The sequence below is a fragment of the Psammomys obesus genome, unplaced genomic scaffold (genome assembly GCF_907164565.1).
Source record: "Psammomys obesus unplaced genomic scaffold, mPsaObe1.curated_primary_1811, whole genome shotgun sequence".
Taxonomy (NCBI): Eukaryota; Metazoa; Chordata; class Mammalia; order Rodentia; family Muridae; genus Psammomys; species Psammomys obesus.
The window spans coordinates 4,959,754-4,980,326 of NW_026596463.1; the positions used below are offsets into that span (position 1 = coordinate 4,959,754).

The following is a 20,573-nucleotide window of genomic DNA, read 5'->3' on the forward strand; positions in this document are numbered from 1 at the left end:
TGATTTTTAATGCTTAAGCATGCTGGAAGAAAGTGCAAAAATCAGTGTGCATTTTTATAACTAGAGATCTGGTCTTGTACAGTGACTGGACATAATTAGCACAAAATTGAGATAGTTAATCTTAGGGTTATTCTCGACTGCAGACATACCATACATTGCTGGAAAAGGAGAAAAAAATAGGTGAAATATTTTAGACAGCCTTAGGAGCATTAGTCACACATATATTTGCTTCTGATACAATACCTGGTGATGTCTCACAGTGCTTTTCAATTTCACAGAGTGTCCCAATCAAATTATCATCTTCTATCACATTTAAATAAGATAAAATATTGCAGGAAAAGAAAACATTTTCAAGAAACAAAAAAGTCAACAACAAATCTAAACAGAACTGAATAATCACAACAAAGAGAGAACTTTTCAGGCAGACTGAAGACCCTCTGGTGCAAAAATTTGGTATCCATCTGCCTTGCCTGCCTCATCTCTGTCATATGCTACTGGATCTCCTGCTGTCAACATTAGGGACTGAAACAATAAACAAATTCATAGTAGCTCAATCAAAATCAGCCTAGCATTTCCATCACACACAAAAACCCCTTGTGAAACAGGCCTATCTAATGGACTGTATGTATTCCAGGGTGGATGAGAATGTAGCCCCACATGGTTATAAGTCACAGTAGCGCGTAGACGTCAAAAAGCCAGACACCCCCATATGCAATGAAACAGCTAGAGCTTATTCTGCTTATTCAAGCTACCTGCTGAATTTCTAGTAGAGCCAATCAAGCTATTGTTATGACTAAAGCATAAATTTTGTGAAAATATAATTAAGAAAACCACATGCCCAAACAAAAATAAGGCTGTTCATTACAATACTTATTAGTTATACTCTCTATCAATTTAAAATGAGAAAATACCATGGAAAAGAAGATGGTAGTATCTGGTTTGAACATTTAGAACTCAAACCACTCACATTTCCTTCTAGCCTATACTAGTCATGCTGTTTTTTACAATCATCATACCAAACAGATGCATTCCTTACAAGTCAGCTTTGACAAATTAAATTGGGTTTAAGTAAAATAGCTTAACTATAGGTCATTCACAAACAGCATGTATCACAATCACCTGGAAAGCATGTAAAACCCTGGGCCCCCAGTCCTGAGTATCTGACTTTAAATGTCTACATTCCTATTAAGGCCCAGGTGACACAGATGCTTGTAGGACCAAGACTAGCAGCAGCAAGAAGGGCAGCTATAACTGGAATAGAAATGGTTGTACCTGAAATACGGCTGTTGTGCTTCAGCAATTTTGTGTTTGTTTTCACAGTGACAATGAGTTAGAAAACTAATAGAACTTTTAAGAAGCCTGAGTAAAGGAGACGATGCCAAAAAAAAAAAAAAAAAAAAAAAAAAATCCTTGAGCAAAATCTAGATGCAGTAAAAAAATTGACTTTGTTTGTTAAGGTTTAGATTACATAAATATATTTAAAACCTAATAACTTTTTAATATTTGTGGTTAAATTTCTATAAACAATTCACAAGCACACAAGATTCTTTTGTTGAGTAAAATGTTTCAATAAAACTATTTATTTTTCACAATTTATCCATTTTATATCCCAATCATAGGCCCCCTTTTCAACTCCTCCCAGTCCCAACCCTGCCTCCCTCTTCCCCCTTTCCACTGCTCCTAGTCCACTGAAAGGGGAGTTCTCCTCCCCTGCCTTCTGTTCCTAGCTTATCAAGTCTCATCTGGACTGCCTGGATCCTCTTCCTCTGTGGCCTGGCAAAAAGAGCAGGCAACCAAGTTCATGACAGAGGCAGCCCCTGCTCCCCTTACTCAGAACCCCACATGGAGACTAAGCTGCCTACTGGCTACATCTGAACAAGGGGTCAATAAAATTATTTTCAAATACAACCTTCGTTTTCCTTTTTTTATGTCTAGTATATGTATGTGCATTAACATTGGTACATTAACCTGTCATGATTCTCCAGAAATGGAGCTTGCAGGCAGTTGCGAGCGGCCGTATTTATGCTGGGAATCAAGCCTGAGTCCTCTACAATAGTAGTAGGCATGCTTAACCATTGAACTATCTCTTCTGCCCCCAAAACAAACTTTCTTAAGAATGCAACTGTCAATTCACAGTAGAACTGACTGCATTGTACATTACTTTCTTAACAATTTATACTAACCAGCAGTTCATAGGCTGACCTAATAATTTTCAATAACAGTTAATTACTCCTAGTCTAGAAAATAAAATGTCAGTTTCACAAGTGTCAAGTAGATGTCCAGAAAAACAAAATTTCTGATGTTAAATTCTTCACTTCTCACTGCAGGAAAAGAGAAAAAGGGTGTGTGTATGTGTGTGTGTGAGTCCGTGTCCTTTTTCCTTACCAAATGTCTTAAAGTAAGATGGTTCACCACCAGCTGTACTGGAGTGACACACATCAGAGTGAGCTCTGATGCATCTGTTCAAACTACTAGAGTGGGGTCCATAAATATAGACTACTCATGTGCTGGCAGGGTTTCTATCAGTGTGCAAAGGACATAGGCTTCATTAGGTTGGACTAAGCATTTTTCTTAAATGGATTATTCAAGACCATCTACTCAGTGGAAGAGCTGACATTAGTCTTCATGAACAAAACTTAAGGGAAAAAAAAAAGGCCCTGAAGACACTTTATGTGGTACTAGGTGTGGTGGCACATGCCTTTAATACCGGCAGAGGCAAGCAGAGCTCTGAGTTCCAGACCATCCAGGGCTATGTAGAAAGACCTGCTTCAATAAAATGAAAATATGTGTGTATGTATATTTAAACGAGTATAAGTGTAACCCCAACTGTTATTTGTATGGTAACTTTCATAATCAAAATAGCCACTTACCTACTGTTGGAGTATTGGCAGCACTCAATGAAGCAGAGGAAGAGATAGAAGAACTACTCTCTGCCCGGGCCAACGGAGCAGTAGGCGGTGGGCTGGTGTTAGAAGTTACAGGTGGGCTGAATGGCCTGGGCTTAAAAACAAAAAGCTATTTATCAAAATGCTAAAGCAAGTCTTTCCTTGTCAGAGAAAAAAATTTTAAGTCGTAACAAACCAAACAACTTTACCATAAGTTTCTTTTAATTAAATATTAGATGTTATGTCAAATCACTTCCAAGAATACAATAAAACGTGAAGACTATTTTAAAACAATGCTATCAAAAAGGTTTTATGATAAAATATTCTCTGTATTTTTAAAAGTATACTTACTATGGTACTCAGAAGTGAAAATACAAGTTTTTTATATACTTCCTAAAAAGGTATGTTCACTATATACATGAGATCAGTTCTCTGTATCCTGTCTATCGGGATAATTTCCTTCAAACAGTGTTAAGAAATGTCTCTGTATTTTCAACTGTTAATTCCGTAGTAGCGGAGTGCTACATGCTGGCAGGATTTTGGTATTGTCATTTCTCCAGCCTATCACCAGCCTCCTATTTGTAACAGCCCTCAATGCCTTACACAACCAAACAGATGTATCAAGTATTGCCTTGATGCTGATTGGACATAATAAAGAGCGGATGGTCAATAACTAGAACAGAAAAAGGAGGGTGGACCTTCCGGGAGAGAGAAGGACTCTGGGAGAAGAAAGCATAAGTGGGAGTTTTGGAGGCGGACATGAGAGGGAACAGAGCCTGCATGAACAAAAGAGCTAGCCACATGACGGGTAGCATGTGTAGACGGGTAGCAGGTAGAAGAGTCGGGTCAAGTCTAGATGATAGCCACGTGCCCAGCTAATGCCCAGGCTTTAGTTGTGTAAAAGTCTCCCTGTCTTATTTACACTGCTGGCAGATCTACAAAAGCCCCAACCCCGATACCTGTCAGCAATAACAGAGGAGTCACAGAATAAGGAGTAACAATTTTTAAATGTTCTAGTTAATATAATTTTTAAAAGGTATACTTTTATTTTTTTTTTTTAAGCTTTATTGTATAGAGGGCATTGAATCCCCTGGGCTAAAGTTACAGGTGGTTTTAAGTTGCTCAAAGTAGGTGCTAAAAGCCCAATTTTTGGGCCTCTGCAAGTGCAGCAAGTGTTTTAAACCACTGAGCCAAGTCTCCAGAGCCCCTGTATTTTCATTTTTTGAATAGCTTTGAAAAGTCTTATGACTACTTCAACTTTTACTAACCCTTAATATTATGTGTTGCAAATATTTTCCTCCTTAAATGCTATTTGCCCTTTGTGTTTACAAATCTGTTCACATTTTCCTTTGCAATTCTTGTAATGCTTCCTTATTAGAAGACTTACACCAAACAAAAGTTGGAGAAAACTCTTAATTCTGTTGTTTTTTGCATTTAGAAAAAGGTAACTAGAAAGTAATATATAAAAACAAACAGGAAAAGAATATCTCCAACTCTTCTATCTATTTATATTGGTAAATGGCCCTTTTCCTTCCAAATCAATTGTTCCAATAAGATACTAGCAATACTTCCTAAAGGCTTACTTAGCTTAATCAAAAATAGCCTTTTCCTGCTTATAGAAGTGACAACAAAATACTGTTCTCACCTACAAGACATTAAAAATAAAAAACATTTTGTTGATACTTAAATCTTTGTTATAGTAACAAAAACTTATAGGCATAAAAATAAGTCATCACCATTTACAATTTGGAACCCTCCCTTACTCATAATTATTTTTAAACATATTTTTCCTTGAGTATAGCTTTCTAATAACTCAACAACCACTATGACTAATAGGTTGAAAAAACATAGCAAAAGACAAAACACATGGCTGTGTATTTATGCACAGAAATGCAGATACTGTCTGACACTTACAAGCTTGGAAAGGTCTTCAGTTCAACTACTTTGGGGAAATTTCTCCAATAGCAAGATGACCTCATGAGTACTATGATGTGGTTGCATTTTTATAGTACATTTTACAACACTTAATGGAAGAGGGAAAATGTCTCTTTTTTTTTTTAAATGTCTCTTTTTTAAGTGATTTCTCTCTTGCTTTTAGCTGCCATTTCCATATACAACCCTCCATCCAAAGTGTATTTCCTATCTATGTACCGTGTCACAGGCTTTATGCAAACTACTGTGGACAGGAAATTGGTAACATATAATGCAGTAAAGATACCAAGATACTAAGGCTACAGAAACTAAGGGTACACAATGTGACATTCATGCTAATAGGAATATAAGCCAAATATATGGGAATAAACAAAAAAATAATACAATCTGCTGGAGGAGTGACCAAATGCAGCAGATGAATAGCTGAGTCTTTAAAAAGCAAAAAAACTAAACAAACAAACAAAAGAAAACAAAAAAGACATCATTTTTGCCTCAGAGAAAACTGTCACTTCAAACAGAGTATAATTAAAAAAAAAAAAAAAAAAAAAACCCAGAAACATGGATGTATAAAATAGCATGAACCAGTTCAATGATAGTATATGTGCTTACCGTGCATAATACAGCTCATGTTCAAAGTTCAATCCTATCTCCTTACAACCCCTCCCATAAAATGAAAACAAACAAACAAAAAGAATAAAGAGCATATTGTGTTTGATGAAGTTTTGAGTGGCTGGAAAGACAGGAAAGAGGAGGCTGGTACAGTGATGAGACTACATTATACATTCATCTAACATACTCAATCACAATGATTAATTACACTGCTAGAGATAAGAAGGGAAAAAAATAAGATTGGCTTTCAGAAACACAACAGTAGTAATTAAACAGCAATTAGCATGAAAAGATAAAACAGAGCACATAGGAAGCAAAAAGGCTGGCTTGGGACCCACTGAATAGAGACCACACATGTTTTTGCCGTTATTAATAACTTTTGAAAACCAGTGCTTCTTATTCTTTTGTGCTTTTCTATCAGGTAACTGCTGTGGACTCCAGTCTATATATAAAACAAAGCTAGACAGGTGCCCCTTAGGAATCTAAAAGTAAGGCCTAAAACATATCACACTTTCTTCCTTAAATATTAAGCTTAAGGCAGAATTACATGAACTTGCTTATTTTGAGTCAATGGACACTGACTTGTGTAATACACCAATTTTTTAAAAGGAAATCTCTGTTCTCTTAGGCAGTTTGTTTCTTTGCTAGTATGATTTTGAGATTATATGTGAGAGAGAATTATGACTGGAAAACTTCCTATTTTTAAGGACTTTAGAAGAAAGCATTTAACCATGCAGGAACATATAGAAAAATAACTGTATTTTAAATCACAGGAACCACCTTTATGGTGGTGACAAACACCTTTAATCTCAACACTTGGGAGGCAGAGGCAGGTAAATCTTTGGGAGTTTGAGGCCAGCCTAGTCAACATGGTCAGTTCCAGAGCACCCAGGGCAACACCATGAGACCCTGTCTCAAAAACAAGTAAAAAAAACAAAAATAGTTACATAATTAAAAAAAAAAAATCTTGAGTACATACTATTTCATTAATCCCGCTCAGTTTGCCTGAAGTGAGCTTTGGTCTGGAAGCAGGCCTTGGAGGTGGAACAATGGTGCCTATAGAAAGGGGAGTTGTGGGTCTGGCTGATGGGAGACAAAAGAGAATTTGAAGAAAATCATTAGTATGTAGGAATCCTTACATAAAGACAAAAAAAAACTTTTAGGATTCAAAGATCATTTTCCAATAGTGTTAATATAACTAAGGGTATTTGAATACTGAAAAATCTATCCATCAAATCTTTTTATCAAAGCTACTTCTAATATTCACAATAGTCCTGAAAACAATCATTAAACCTTCTAACAAAACTGATACACAGGAATTCAGTTATATATGCATACATAAAATTAAATCCGGTAGGTCAGTTGAAAAAAATGAACTAATTCAAATTCAAAGGTTGTTGGTTTACTATCAACACATCTAATTCACAGAGATTAATGTGAGATAAGGGTTTTGCAGCTGAGCCTTAAGGATAATATGACAAATAGCATACTTAACCTTATTACATTGTAATCTGACTTAAGAACCACACTGTAACAATTAAAAGCATTAGACTTCATTAATTTGCTAAAAATATTACCCCAATTCATTTTTAAATGTTCATAATACCTTAATTCTTCTTAAATCCTGTATTTAGTGCTGTCAATGCCATTTGCAACATATAATAATTTTAAAAATCAGTACTAAGTACTTAAATACCTTTATCATGATATTCAAAAGTCAAATATATCTATTAATATAACTGAAGCAGGAATGAATTATAGAGGTAAATATTTAAATTATCTTTATAAAACTATTACTTTAGTTTTGAGTTTGTGAGTGTGGAATACCACCCCCCCATAGACTTATGTGCTTTAATGCTTGGCCCACAGGGAGAAGCACTTGTTGGAGGAAGAGTGTCACTGTAGGGTGGACTTTGAGGTCTCCTATGCTCAAGCTATGTCCAGTGTGGCACACAGTCTCCTTCTGCTGCCTGTGGATCAAGATGCAGGACTCCTGGCTCCAGCAACCATGTCTGCCTGCACACTGTCATGCTTTTTACCATGACGATAATGGACTAAACCTGAAACCTGAAACCGTAGTCAGCCTAAATTAAATGTTTTCCTTTGTTACAGTTGTCGTGGTTATGGTGTCTATTCACAGCAATAGAACATTGATTAAGGCAGTGAGTATGTGCAGGGAGGTCAGAAGACAACTTGTGGGAATCAGTTCTTTTCTACCATGTGGGCTCCAAGGATGGAACTCAGGGCATTAGGCTTAGCCACGGTACCACCTGCTGAGTCATCTCAATGTCCCTTAAATTACTGCCAAATAGAATGATTTTCAAAACCTTTGGTCCACTTGAAAGTCTGTGCTAGAATTCAAACATTGAAAAATATAGTGGGTAGGAAAAATATATTTGGCAATTTCACCATTTATAAATGTGCAAAGTTACACACACATTAAGTGCCAGCCTAAGCAAATACGTGAGAAGTAAAGTACAAGGCTAAAGGTCCTTTGGTCATCAATAAAGGAGTGGAGCAGTAGGGAGCAGTAGGGAGCAGTGGGAAGAAACCAAAAACAGGCTGTTACAGGATGAAAACAAACTCACAGAAAGGAATTATCATTAGAAAGCACATCACATGAAAGTATGTGTTCATGCATAAGGAAGGCAGCCAAAAGCTGCTAAGATACCAAGTTTAGTTCAGAGGCTAACGCCTTTTTCAAATGATACCAGTCTTTCCATGCTGCCCTTGTCTATGCACCTGAAAGTGTATTCCAAAGAAATGTGCACCAACCTAAATGATTACAACACTTGCCTGTGGTAGTAAGTAGCTATTTTAAAGATATGGTCATATCAGTGAAGCTAGCACAGAACTAGATTCAGCATTTCAAGCCTGTGGATGCGCTTACCACAGCAGAAGCATTTATACATGAATTATCAGGAGGCCTGTCCAAATGGCATTTCAAACAGACTTAAGCCAAGCCTCGTAAAAGTGTGAAATCAATTCCTTCCACTAATTGGAATTTACTTTATAAGGAAAACTAGTAACAATACTTATTAACACTAGTGTTTATAAATGAATATTGTATCTGCATATCTATCCCTCAGACAGTGCTTTCAGAAGCCACTGGAAGAGAGGATTAAAATTATTTCCATTCTTAAGTGCTCTGGAGTGTGTTGTTATTTTACTGGTGATGGTAGTGAACTCACTATTAGTGGATGACAAACTTAAAAGCTTTAGGTGATTTAACAAAATACACAAATGGAATCAATTAGAAAAAAGTACACTTGCTACTTCCCAAAAATAAGACAGCTCTCTCATATACATATATTTTTATTGAGTGTTTGTTGTTATTTTTTACCTGATGATGACGAATTAAGTGAAGCTGAAGATGATGAATCAAGAGATGATCCAAACAAGGGGTCCCAAGCAAGTAAATCATTGGTCCCTTTCCTAGCATACCATTTGAAGAATAAGGATTAGCAGGATTATTATTAGTATAAAAACCATTTATTTTTGTTCCACAGAATTCTAGCAGTTCAATAAATGTGACTAAGCAGTTGGACACGCTGAGAAATCTAGTCAATAGACTTAGCAAACAGCATTAAGCAGCATTTACAATATAACATCTTCTTGGCTGGGAAAGTGGTAAGGATTAATCTCCTTTGATCATACCTTGCTAAACTCCAATAGAGTGTGAAGAACAATAATCTCAGATTTACAAATGAAGAAAAGCAGCAGTCTTGAAGAGCTGCTCAATGGATACAGCTAATAGATTCTAAACAGTCTGAGGACAGTCTACAGTCTAGTGTAGTAGAGAATATAAAATTCAAATGAAGTGAAATCGGTAAGAAAGTTTGAATAGAATATATGCTTACTCTGTCAAAATTATTACAATGACCTAAAATTATATATCTAATATTTCAACATGCACAAATGTGAACATGTCCTACCTTGTACAATAAAGTCTCTTACTGCAGCTATCTAAGTGGCATCCACAGATTATGCTTTCAATGGTAAACATTCAGAACCTCACAGATACCAAATAATCTTAAACTATTCACTTCATTAAGCTTAACGTTCACTCATGTAAAACATTAACTTAGAGAAAGTACTCTTGCTGGCAGGGAAGTGAGAGGAGACTCATGGAACACTGGTTTAACACTTTTTTCTCTTCTCCTGTTTAAAGATCTAGCAAGATGGGTAGCTGGCTTCTTGCCTTTCCATCTGGAGATAACGTCATCTTGAAGCTCATGACATATGGCCCTGTTTTATAAAGTCACAATCAAAAGTGAAGGGAAAAATGAAAATAGAAATGACAAAATTCCCATAAAAACTGAAATGTATGAACCTAAGATAATCAGCATGTGTTAAGAAGCTGTAAAGCTACCAAGGCCAATCGCAGCTGTCTGCGGTTTTTAAGAAAACCATCAAAACAAGAAGTTTCATGTGAAAAAAAAAACCCTAAAATATCTAAAAGCTCCAAAAAAATTTTTACAGTTCAGAAAACAACATGACTAAGACTTAAGTGCAAAATTCTAGGGAAAAAAAGGAGAAAACAAAACTTAAAACTTAAAAGTGGTTTTAAAAAAGGACTAAATAAACAGACATACAGTAAAAATACCGGTTATGATACTACAATGCCAGTCTTTTAAGAGTTGATCAAAAAGGGATGGAGTGGCGGGGGAGGGGCAAGAAAGTTGCTCAAACCCACAGAATGTACAAAATGTACACCCCTCTGGTCTATGTATTTTGGATGATCTGTGTCAAGATGCAAGTTCATTGACTATAACAAGCGTATTAATTTGGTGAGAGATTTTTGAAAAGGAAGCTTGGCATATGTAAGAGAAGAAAATATGCAGAAGGGCCATCTCTGTATCTTTCACCCAGTTTTGATCTTAACCTAAAATTTCTCAAAATAATAAAAGCTGTAATAAAGTCTATTAAAAAAAAAAAACAGCAAACTTACTCATTGGGTACAGAAGACAGCTTTGATTTTGTTAACTCTTCACCTAATTAAAAAAAATTAAAATATGAAAAACTAATAATCTGAGAAGAAAGATATTTTAATTAAAAGATCCTCATAGATATTTTAATTAACCTCATATACTTACATATTCTTTTTTTATTATTTAATTCAATTTTATTTCAAATCACACAATAAAATTATAATTATGCCCATAATCATATTCCTTTGCTCTCTTATTACTAAGAAGCAAAACATATAATTACTATTTTATATTATTTTAAAATAATATCTTTTTTTTTTTTCTTTTTAGTTACATTTTGTTAACTCTGTGTCCCAGCTGTATACTTACATATTCTAATGCTAGCAACAACTTACAAATTTTGAAATGGAAAAAATACATATCAACACTTGTGGAAAAAGTAAACAAGCTGAATTTCTGATTCTTAATTTCTTTCATTAACTTTATAAAACAAAGCACAGACTGTGACTTTAAAATTATAAGAGGCTGGTGGTGGCACATGCCTTTGCTTCCATCACTCAGGAGACAAAGACAGGCGAATTTCTATGATTTCAAAGTCAGCCTGGTCTACAGAGCAGGTTCTGGGACTACAGAGACATTTTATCTCAAAAATAAGTAAGCAGGCCAGACATGATGGCGCATACCCATAATCCCAGCACTCGGGAAGGCAGAGCGAGGCAGGTGGATCTCTGTGAGTTTGAGGCCAGCTTGTGAGTCTAGGACAGCCAAGACTAAACAGAGAAACCCTGTCTCGAAAAACACCCCCCCCCCAAAAAAAAAAGTAGTAAGAAAAATTTGAAGCAATGTTTAAGTACTTGGTCCTACAACTGGCTTTCAAGTTCTCAGGGTAATAGTAGTGACTACCACATAATCTTTAGTAGTGATGCCCTATTGGAGGAGGCCCTGATCTTTTCTGCTACCTTCTGTGTTTGTCATGTCTTACTTTCTAAGTGACGGGCAAGGAAGAGAGCACTGGAATAAAAGGTCATGTCAATGAGGATGAACTTCCTCCACACCTCCAATGTTCTACAGCTGATGACTGCAGGATTCAAACGGGCGCTGTAGCACTTCCGAGCAGCACCACACTGTGCCAGACCTGTCTGCCCTGGGTTTCCCCTGGCTTGTTCTGGAAGCTTGCTTTGTTTCCAAGTGTTTGCTGCACTGTCTTCCATCTTGCAGCACTTAGCCTCATTCTCTCTACAACCTCTTATCATCAGACATTTCTTTTTAATGGTAAAATCCTTATTTTCATTTTGGTATTTATTATTAATGGTTGTTTTCAGTTGGCTGTCTGGACTTGCTTTGTAGACCAGAATGGCCTCAAACTCAGAGATCTACCTGCCTCTGCCTCCCTGAGTGTTGGAATTACAGGCGTGCGCCATAGCGCCCAGCTAAGACTGATTCTTCTTATTATGCATTCTATTTACAAAATTATAAAAAAAAGTTCACAGTAAGTCTGATTTTTCAGTTCATAATTCTGCAAAAGATGTTATCATCCTAACTATTTTAAAATTATAAAATAAACTACAATTGTAATATGACTTTTTAAAAAATAAAGCTAAACACTACTAGTTTATAAAACATTTTCATATCCCCCTCTTATAAACTGCTGGGGTTTCAATCCAAGCAGTGTGGACATGCTGGGGTCATGTTAACAACTGAGCTTCCCCAGTCCATTTTAATATTCTTTTTTTTTCCCCCTTTCATTCTTTTTGTTGTTGCTGTTATTTTTGAGAAAGAATTTTTCTATGTAAGAAAGCCCTGGCTACCAGAAGCCGATTTGTAGACCAGGCTGGCCTCAAACTCACAGAGCTCTGCCTGCCTCTCCTCGAGTGCAGGGGTTACAGGAGTGCTCACCACCATCCAGCTCATTTCACTCTTCTTGATCAGGAGTTATTCTCTGGCCTTCTTTACTTCTGAAAAATTTGCTAAACTTTATGAAAGATTAAGGATGTTTCTTAGTACTATTCTACAGCAGTTTGTTTTCTGCATAAAGTATCTTTCTAATCTACCAGGGAAACTGTGATATGAAAAGAGCATTAATTCCTTAGCTACACGAGGCTGAGACTAACTGCCTGATACTTCTACAGACCATAAAGTAACCAATTCCTAAATCAAACTTACTAGATGAATTCCGATTCATCTGCACCTAAAACAGAAATGCAAAAGTGAGTATTATTAAACATGTAATTTAGCTTGGTAACAAAATATTTGGCAAAATGTTACTAATAAGAACCTAGTTTATGTGGTCTTTACTATATCTACTTAATTGTAAATTGTATTTATAAAAAATATATTAAAAATTTAGTCATAAGTGCACCTCTAAATATAAGCATAGTAATTTCTATAGTGTAGTAATTGAATTTAGAAAGCAAAGTACATGTACCTAAAATATTACGACAGTATTCAAAGGAAAATGCTACAAAACTTATTAATAATCTAAATTTAACAGAATTCTGAAAATCAAGTGTTCCTGATTTTTAAAATTTGACTTTTAAAGGTCAACAGGCAAAATATAAAATCTGACACTTACTGGACTGTGTCTCTGGCAGTGCATGGAAAGAAAAAGACAAAATTTTGTTCAGTACAAAATTCAATTCTCTTTTCACACAATAATTTGTCACTTCCCTTCTAAATCCTACTTAAAACATATACATCTTAAAACATATGGTTGGGGAATTTATGCCAGTGAACCAAATGGGCAACAAAACATATATAAAGATATCGTCTTTTCAAATCAAATATTCACTATTAAAATTTTTCTTTGGCTTTCTGGGTAATAAAGTTAATATATACTCATTTTTTAAAAAACACAGAAACAAGAGATGAGACACAAAAGCTTTTAAAAACACCTATGACCTCAACTGTTTATAACAAGGTTCATAACATTTTAATACATATCTATTCCTCTAAGCTTTTGCTTATGTGTATTTTATTTAGTTATGCCATTATACAATAAAAAGTCTCAATGGTTCACAATTCTCTATTTCACATATACAAGTCTCTCTATAACAACACACTTGCCAATGTTAAAATAGTAATAATACAACAAAACCTCACTTCAGAAACCTTTGAGGCATACCCTTGAGAATTTAATTATAGAACCTTTTTCTCCCATCAAAAATTATTTTCTCCTTCTTTCCCCTCCCTGTATTAGTGGGCATCAAAACTAGGGCATTGTGCTTGCTTGACACATGTTCTACCCATAGTTTAAAACCCAAGAACACGAGTGCACATCTAAGAGAAAAACTCCGAAACAAATGTATTTACAGACTACTTAGAATGTACAATTCTAATACTACTTAGAATGTATAATTAGGGCCAGGTATGGTAGCACACTTTTAATCCTAGTAGTCAGAAGGTAGAGACAGGCAGACCTCTGTGAGTTCAAGGCCATCTGATCTACCTAGCATAAACTAGATCCGCCTGTCTCAAAAATAATATATTAAAATTAAAACACACATGCAAATTAAGTAACATAAACTGGTGAGAACCTAATTACTAAGAAAAACATCTTTCAGTTTTTTGGGTTTGTTGTTGTTGTTCTTGATTTTGGGAGACAAGGTTTCTCTGTGTAGCCCTGGCTGTCCTGGACTCGCTTTGTAGACCAGGCTAGCCCTGAACTCACAGAGATCCGCCTGCCTCTGCCTCCTTGAGTGCTGGGATTACAGGAGTGAAAAACAGCTTTTAAATAATAATATGTAGGTGGGACCTGGAAAGGATCATCCTGAGTGAGTTGACCCAGAAGCAAAAAGACACTCACGGTATATACTCACTCATATAAACATACAATATAGAATAAACCCACTAAAAGCTGTACATCTAAACAAACTAAGCAAAAGAGAGGACCCTAACTAAAATGTTCAATCCCCATCCTGAAAGGCAAAGAGGATGGACATCAGAAGAAAACGAAAATAGGAAACAACCTCGGAACCCGCTACAGAGGGCCTCTGAAAGCCAGAAGAAAACAGGAAACAACCTTGAAACCTGCCACAGAGGGCCTCTGAAAGCTTCTGCAGTATAGACTGTCAAAGCAGATGCTGAGCCTGATGGCCAACTGATGGGCAGAGTGAATGGAATTTTATGTAAGAAGTGGGAAATAGTAAGAGCTGGAGGGAACGGGAACTCCACAAGCAGAGCAACAGAACAAGATAATTTGAACACAGGGAACTTCCCAGAGACTCATACTCCAACCAAGGACTATTTGTGGAGATGACCTGGAACCCCTGCACAGGTGTAGCCCATGGCAGTTCAGTGTCCAAGTGGGTTACATAGTAATGGGAAGAGGGACTGCCTCTGACATAATCTGATTGGCCTGCTCGTTGATCACTTCCCCCTGAGGGGGGAACAGCCTTACCAGGCCACAGTAGAGGACAATGCAGCCACTTTTGATGAGAACTGATAGACTAAGATCAGAAAGAAGGAGAGGAGGACCTCCCCTATCAGTGGACTTGGGGAGTGGCATGCATGCAGAAAGGGGAGGGAGGGTGGGATCGGCAGGGGAGGAGGGAGGGGCTTATGGGGGGATACAAAATGAATAAAGTGTAATTAATAAATAATAATATGCATATATATGCTTCTTATCCTAAGGCATGCCTTTCTCCGGTGGATTTATTACTGTAGTATTTGTAATTTTATCATTATTGTAGGCATGGTATTTATGTGTATGAATGCAAGCACACATGTGGGTGGAAACCAGAAGATAACTTTGGAAGGTCAGTTTACTCCTCTACAGTGGTATCTGAGAATAGAACTCACATAGCAAGTGCTCTTAACAGCTTGTTGTAACCAGCTTAAACTCTATAGCCCCTACATTGAGACCTACTTTAATTCTTAGCATAACTATGGCTCCTCTGTTAATACCTACTCAGCCTTTAGCATATCAGAAGCATTTTGCCTCCAAGTCTCTATTTTGATCATAAAATGAAATTAATTTAAAGTCCTCAGTCCTATGTGTCTGAAATGAGGAAACAAATCAATAGTTCAATACTTGCTGCTTAGAATAAAACAAGAGAAAAAAGAAGAGGAAAAAAAAATAAAACAAGAGATGATAAATGCATGTTCTGCTTGAGTTAAGATTGCAACATAGATTCTGCTATGTTTCTTACTCCCTGAAAGCTCAAGCCCCCAAGAGCGCCCCTACCCTAAATCCCAGCTAATCAGCTTAAAGTGCTTTGTCTAGCTACCTAGATACAATACAATACACTTGGGACAAAATAGATTAAGTTTAGCTGATCAAAATGATGTACTGCTGTCCCCCCCTCCCAACTCCCCACTTCCTACACCTAGTTGTGACCTGGTTATGATTTTTTGTATACAAAACCTCACATCTTCACATCTGTATATATCTGCTTTGCAGGCAGAGTCTTTACTTCATTTAAAGGTGCTGTAAATTTTCATTGAATGAAAAATTCACATTAAAAAGAAAGTTTATAGATCAGAAAAAAAAAAACACAAAATATTTTCCCAAAAAGTATATGTAACTATTGCTCAATGTTTTAGTTTTTACTTATTTTCTATTCTTGAAATTAAGTACATATGGTATATCTCAGCAGGTATAAAAAAAAGTAGCAGCCACAGATATAAGTTAGCATGACAACCTAAGTTTGATCTCCAAAACCCATGTAAAGTGAGACAACTGACTCCACAAAACTGTCCTGACTACCACACATACCCTGTGGCACATGTACGTATTACCCCCTACACATACCACACACAAGTATACATTAATAAAAAAGTAGTATTTCTAAAAAACATCAAGCAGTTATAGGTAGATGAAGTAAAATAAAAAGGCTTCTATGTACAGCACAAATTGGCTTATTTTAGATACTTACAGACACTGCTGGGGACAGAGTTATATTTCCTATAGATACTTTTAATTCATCCAAAGAAGCCATTGTGTGATGCAAGTTATTTGGATGTGCAGGCTTGATCTCTATGCGGTACCTCTTTGGTTCTTCATCTTCAGAGTCAGAATCACTGGATGAGTAGAAATGGTTCTCTTTGGTATGTGAGTATGAATTAAAGAATTTAGTTTCTAATTTATCTTGAGTAACTAGTTTCCACCCAAGTACAAAAAAAGAGAGAGAGAGAGCCTTCTAAGAGTACTATATATGGACAGGAATAAAACTTTAATAAGCAAAGCATGTAAATGAAGAACAGTCATATTTTAGCTAATTAAAAATGGAAGAGGTGGGGCTGGTGAGATGGCTCAACAGTTAAGAGCACTGGCTGCTCTTCCAGAAGTCCTGAGTTCAAGTCCCAGCAACCACATGGTGGATCATAAAGGGACCTGATGTCCTCCTCTGGCATGCAGATATACAGACAGAGAGAACACTCAAACATTATTAGTTAATTAAAACAGAAGAGGCTTTAAGAAGGATGTTATTTTTATACCTATGCATATGCAAACGTAATCTACTAAGAAAATCCAGATCATAAAAGGATATCATTCTGATTTGCTTCTGGTTTAATACTATAACCTTCTTCATCTACATCAGGAATATTCTAGGGGAAAATAGTAAAAAAAATTACTATAATGACAATAATATACAAAGACAGTAAAGATGAACAAACTGTTAAAAGTCCAAAATATTACTGAGAGCCAAATGTAGTGGCACACACCTTTAATCCCAGCACTTGGAAGGCTGATCTCCACAAGCTTGAGGTCAGCCTAGTCTATATAGTAAGTTCCAGAACAGCTAGAGCTGCACAGGAAGACCCTTTCTTGAAAAAACATCAAAAATACTAAGGAACTAAGGCACTGTATCAAATACGAACAGATAACAAAATTCTTAACACTATGGAAAATTATATATCTCTGTAGTTAATTAGCTTCAAATCATACTCTATGTTTCAAAAACCCAAAGAAAACCTTGCAACATGCAATAGGAGAATCACAACTCATAATTCAGGGTAACTGCCAATGTGGCGTACAAGAGATGCTTTGGTAGCACATACTATTTATTCTGCTAGAGAACCCCAGTTTGGTTCCCAACACCTACATCAGGCAGCTTACAATTTCCTGTAACTCCAACTCAAAAGTATCTGATACCCCCAGCCTCCATCCATATCTGCGGGACCTGTATATACACGCACGTATATATTCCCCCTATAGATTTAAAATTAAATCTTAAAAAAAAAAAGAAAGAAAGAAACAGCCAAAGTGAAAACCAATTCAGAATGTGCTAGATCTACATTTCTGTTAAGATCATGAATAAGTGAATTTAAAAAACAAAACAAAAACAACTATGGCCAAGCTAACTCTTCTCTCAATGTCTTAAGAAGCTGCATGGAAATATAAGACATAGTGCCTCTTTAAAGCAGATTAAAGTCTTGGCTAGCCAATGATATAGCTAAGACAGTGTATCAATATTTAAAAAAAAATAACATAAAAAGGAAAACACCATGTGCATCCAGAGGAGAAAAAACAAACCCCCTTGAATCTAAATCTGATCAAGAATACAGATTTAAATACCAAATTAAATAACACAGAGAAGTAAAACAATTCGCCATAAGAACGAAGTCAGCAAAATCCAGGCTATAAGAAACTACAAACAAACCACTTAGTCTCTTCAACAAATAACTAGAAAGCTAAACAGAGAGGTGGGCCTACTGACCAAGACAGACTAGACATCCCAACAAATTCAAACAAACTGTAATAAAGCCTGAGACAACAACAATAAAACTATACTAAGGCTGAAAAGCTGCTTTCTAGGAGGCTGCTTTTGGGTCTATTTGCAGATAACAACTATGAAGCGGTTAAAAAAAAAATACACATATTTATAAACTGCATGAAGGTAGTGAAGAGTAACTCGGCAAAACAACTAAAAAGCTCCAAAAAATGACGCACCCAAAAATTTCAAAACAGAACTGTTTTAAAGATATTTGCACTCATAAGTTTACTGCAGTACTATTTCCAACAGCCAGAACATGGAATCAGCCAAGGTATCCATCAGCATACGAATGGGTAAATAAATATAATACACATATAGAATGAAATGGCATTCAGCTATAAATATTAAAAAACTTATCATTTGCAGCTACATGGAATAGGATAAAGAATATTATATAAAATGAGTTATCAGACACACAGAAAAGCAAATTATTTCACACTTGGGTTTATGTGTAGAAGCTTAAAAAAAAACATTTGAGGTTGATGACTAAATATCACTGATGTCTTATAAGTATGTATGATTATTTTCTCAACTAAAAACAATATTTCAAAAAATTTTAATAAAATGTATTCTTGTTTTTAATTGATGGATTTAAAAAAACGCATTTACTACCATAATTAAAGAGATTGGGGAAAAAAAGGATTGGCAAAACAAATGAAAGATACCTGATCCAAATATATAATATGTACAATAAAGTCAACTTAAATATGAATAGGTTGAAAAACAAACACATAAATATAAAAAAGTCCAAAGTGTTTTTTTTTTTAAATAAGATTTATTTATTTGTTATATATACAATGTTCTGTCTGCATGTACACCTGTAGGCCAGTAGAGGGCACCAGATCTCATTATAGATGGTTGTGAGCCACCATGCAGTTGCTGGGAATTGAACTCAGGAGCTCTGGAAGAACAGCCAGTGCTCCTAACCTCTGAGCCATCTCTCCAGGCCCCAAAAGTGGTTATCTTAATATTAGTTTTCAGAAATAAAATTACTAATCATAGAGAATAATTTTCTATTAAAAATGTACAATTTGTTCATAGAAAGTATATTTCTAACAGCACAAGACAAAAAAAAAAAAAAAAAACAACATAAAAGTTAAACAGTTCAATAAACTTTGGTACTGAGCAACAGAAAGAAATGAATTTATCGTACCTACAACAACCTAAAAGAGGGGGTTGGAGAAATAGCTCAGCGGTTAAGAGCACTGTCTGCTCATCCAGAGGTCCTGAATTCAATTCCCAGCAACCACATGGTGGCTCACAACTATCTACACCCTCTACTGCCTTCTTAAAGCATTAATATGCATAAAATAAATAAATAAATAAATAAATAAAATCTTTAAAAAAAAAAAAAAAAAAAACCAACCTAAAAGAATCTCCTGAGAACTGTGGAGAGCGAAAACAAGCCAATCTGAAAAGGTTCCTATGTAATCTGCTTAGTAACTGAACTGTTTAGATTGTTTTTAAGGAATGGGGTTTGACAAATGGACGGGTGGTTAAGAGCATCTAGTGCTCTTCCAGAGGCCCCAAGCTTGGCGTCCAGCACCCACGTCCAATGCCTCACTACCATCTCTACGCCCAGCTCCAGCAGAGGGATCAGATGCCTTCTTCTAACCTCTGCACACACTCTCACACACAAAGCAGACAGATACACACATATTTAAAAAACAGAAACGAAACAACAAAAGGGGTCAGTTCATCAAGTTTTCAAATGCTGGAACTATTCACAGAACTCTAATACTAATAAAAACATACAGATTACACTATATATCTTTATTCATTCAATCCATGGTTTCTGTATTAGTACTCTAATTACTGTACTGAAGAATCATGTCAATAATAATATGAAGAACAGAAGAGATATTTCAACAGTTTAATATAGTTGTTATAGTAGTTAAGCTTCTCTGGTGACTTTTCACTCTTAATTTTCATAAACATTTTAAAAAGATTTGTTGACTGTTTTCACTTGTGTGTATGTGTGCCTGCATGAGATTATGTGCTCTAGATGCAGAAAGGGGTCCCTGAAACCGGAGTTACAGACAGCTGTCGAGCTGCCTACTGTGGCGGGTGGGAACCAAATGCTGGTATTTTGCTTGAGCAGTAGCTGCTCCGGACCACTGAGCCATCTCTCCAGCCTCAATTTTAAAATACACTCATTACTAAACCACAACTTTCTTACTTGAAAGCTGGAATAGAAAACAAAAATACTAGTTTGTCTAAGTTACAGAAGACACAGTATTTTACAAAGTACTTTCACTTCATTTTGTTACAATACTACATCATTTAAGATTAAAATGTCTCGAAGCAAAACAAAAAAACCCTGCATTAATCAACACAATCAGTGTCTAACAAAATAAATAAATACATCTGTTTACCCATTATCTATAGCATTTGGTTATTCTACACTTGCACTATACCCACTGGGAGCTCAACTTAGAGTCTTCTTTAATTCTTCAAAAATACAGTTAAACAAGAAATAGAAACAAACCTTAAAAACACAG

At 35.8% G+C, this 20,573-nt stretch overlaps 1 protein-coding gene across 1 annotated transcript in view; it reads right to left on the reverse strand.

Annotated features, from left to right (window-relative positions):
* Fcho2 (FCH and mu domain containing endocytic adaptor 2) overlaps window positions 1–20,573 on the reverse strand; it is an 83,255-nt gene that overhangs the window by 18,093 nt on the left and 44,589 nt on the right. Inside the window, exons 11-18 of the mRNA XM_055598392.1 lie at window positions 16,843–16,903; window positions 16,231–16,403; window positions 12,930–12,941; window positions 12,521–12,545; window positions 10,378–10,420; window positions 8,770–8,861; window positions 6,406–6,509; window positions 2,871–3,000 (exon numbers count right to left, since the gene is read on the reverse strand). Coding sequence (XP_055454367.1) covers window positions 2,871–3,000; window positions 6,406–6,509; window positions 8,770–8,861; window positions 10,378–10,420; window positions 12,521–12,545; window positions 12,930–12,941; window positions 16,231–16,403; window positions 16,843–16,903 — 640 coding nt within the window. The remainder of the gene's footprint in view (window positions 1–2,870; window positions 3,001–6,405; window positions 6,510–8,769; window positions 8,862–10,377; window positions 10,421–12,520; window positions 12,546–12,929; window positions 12,942–16,230; window positions 16,404–16,842; window positions 16,904–20,573) is intronic.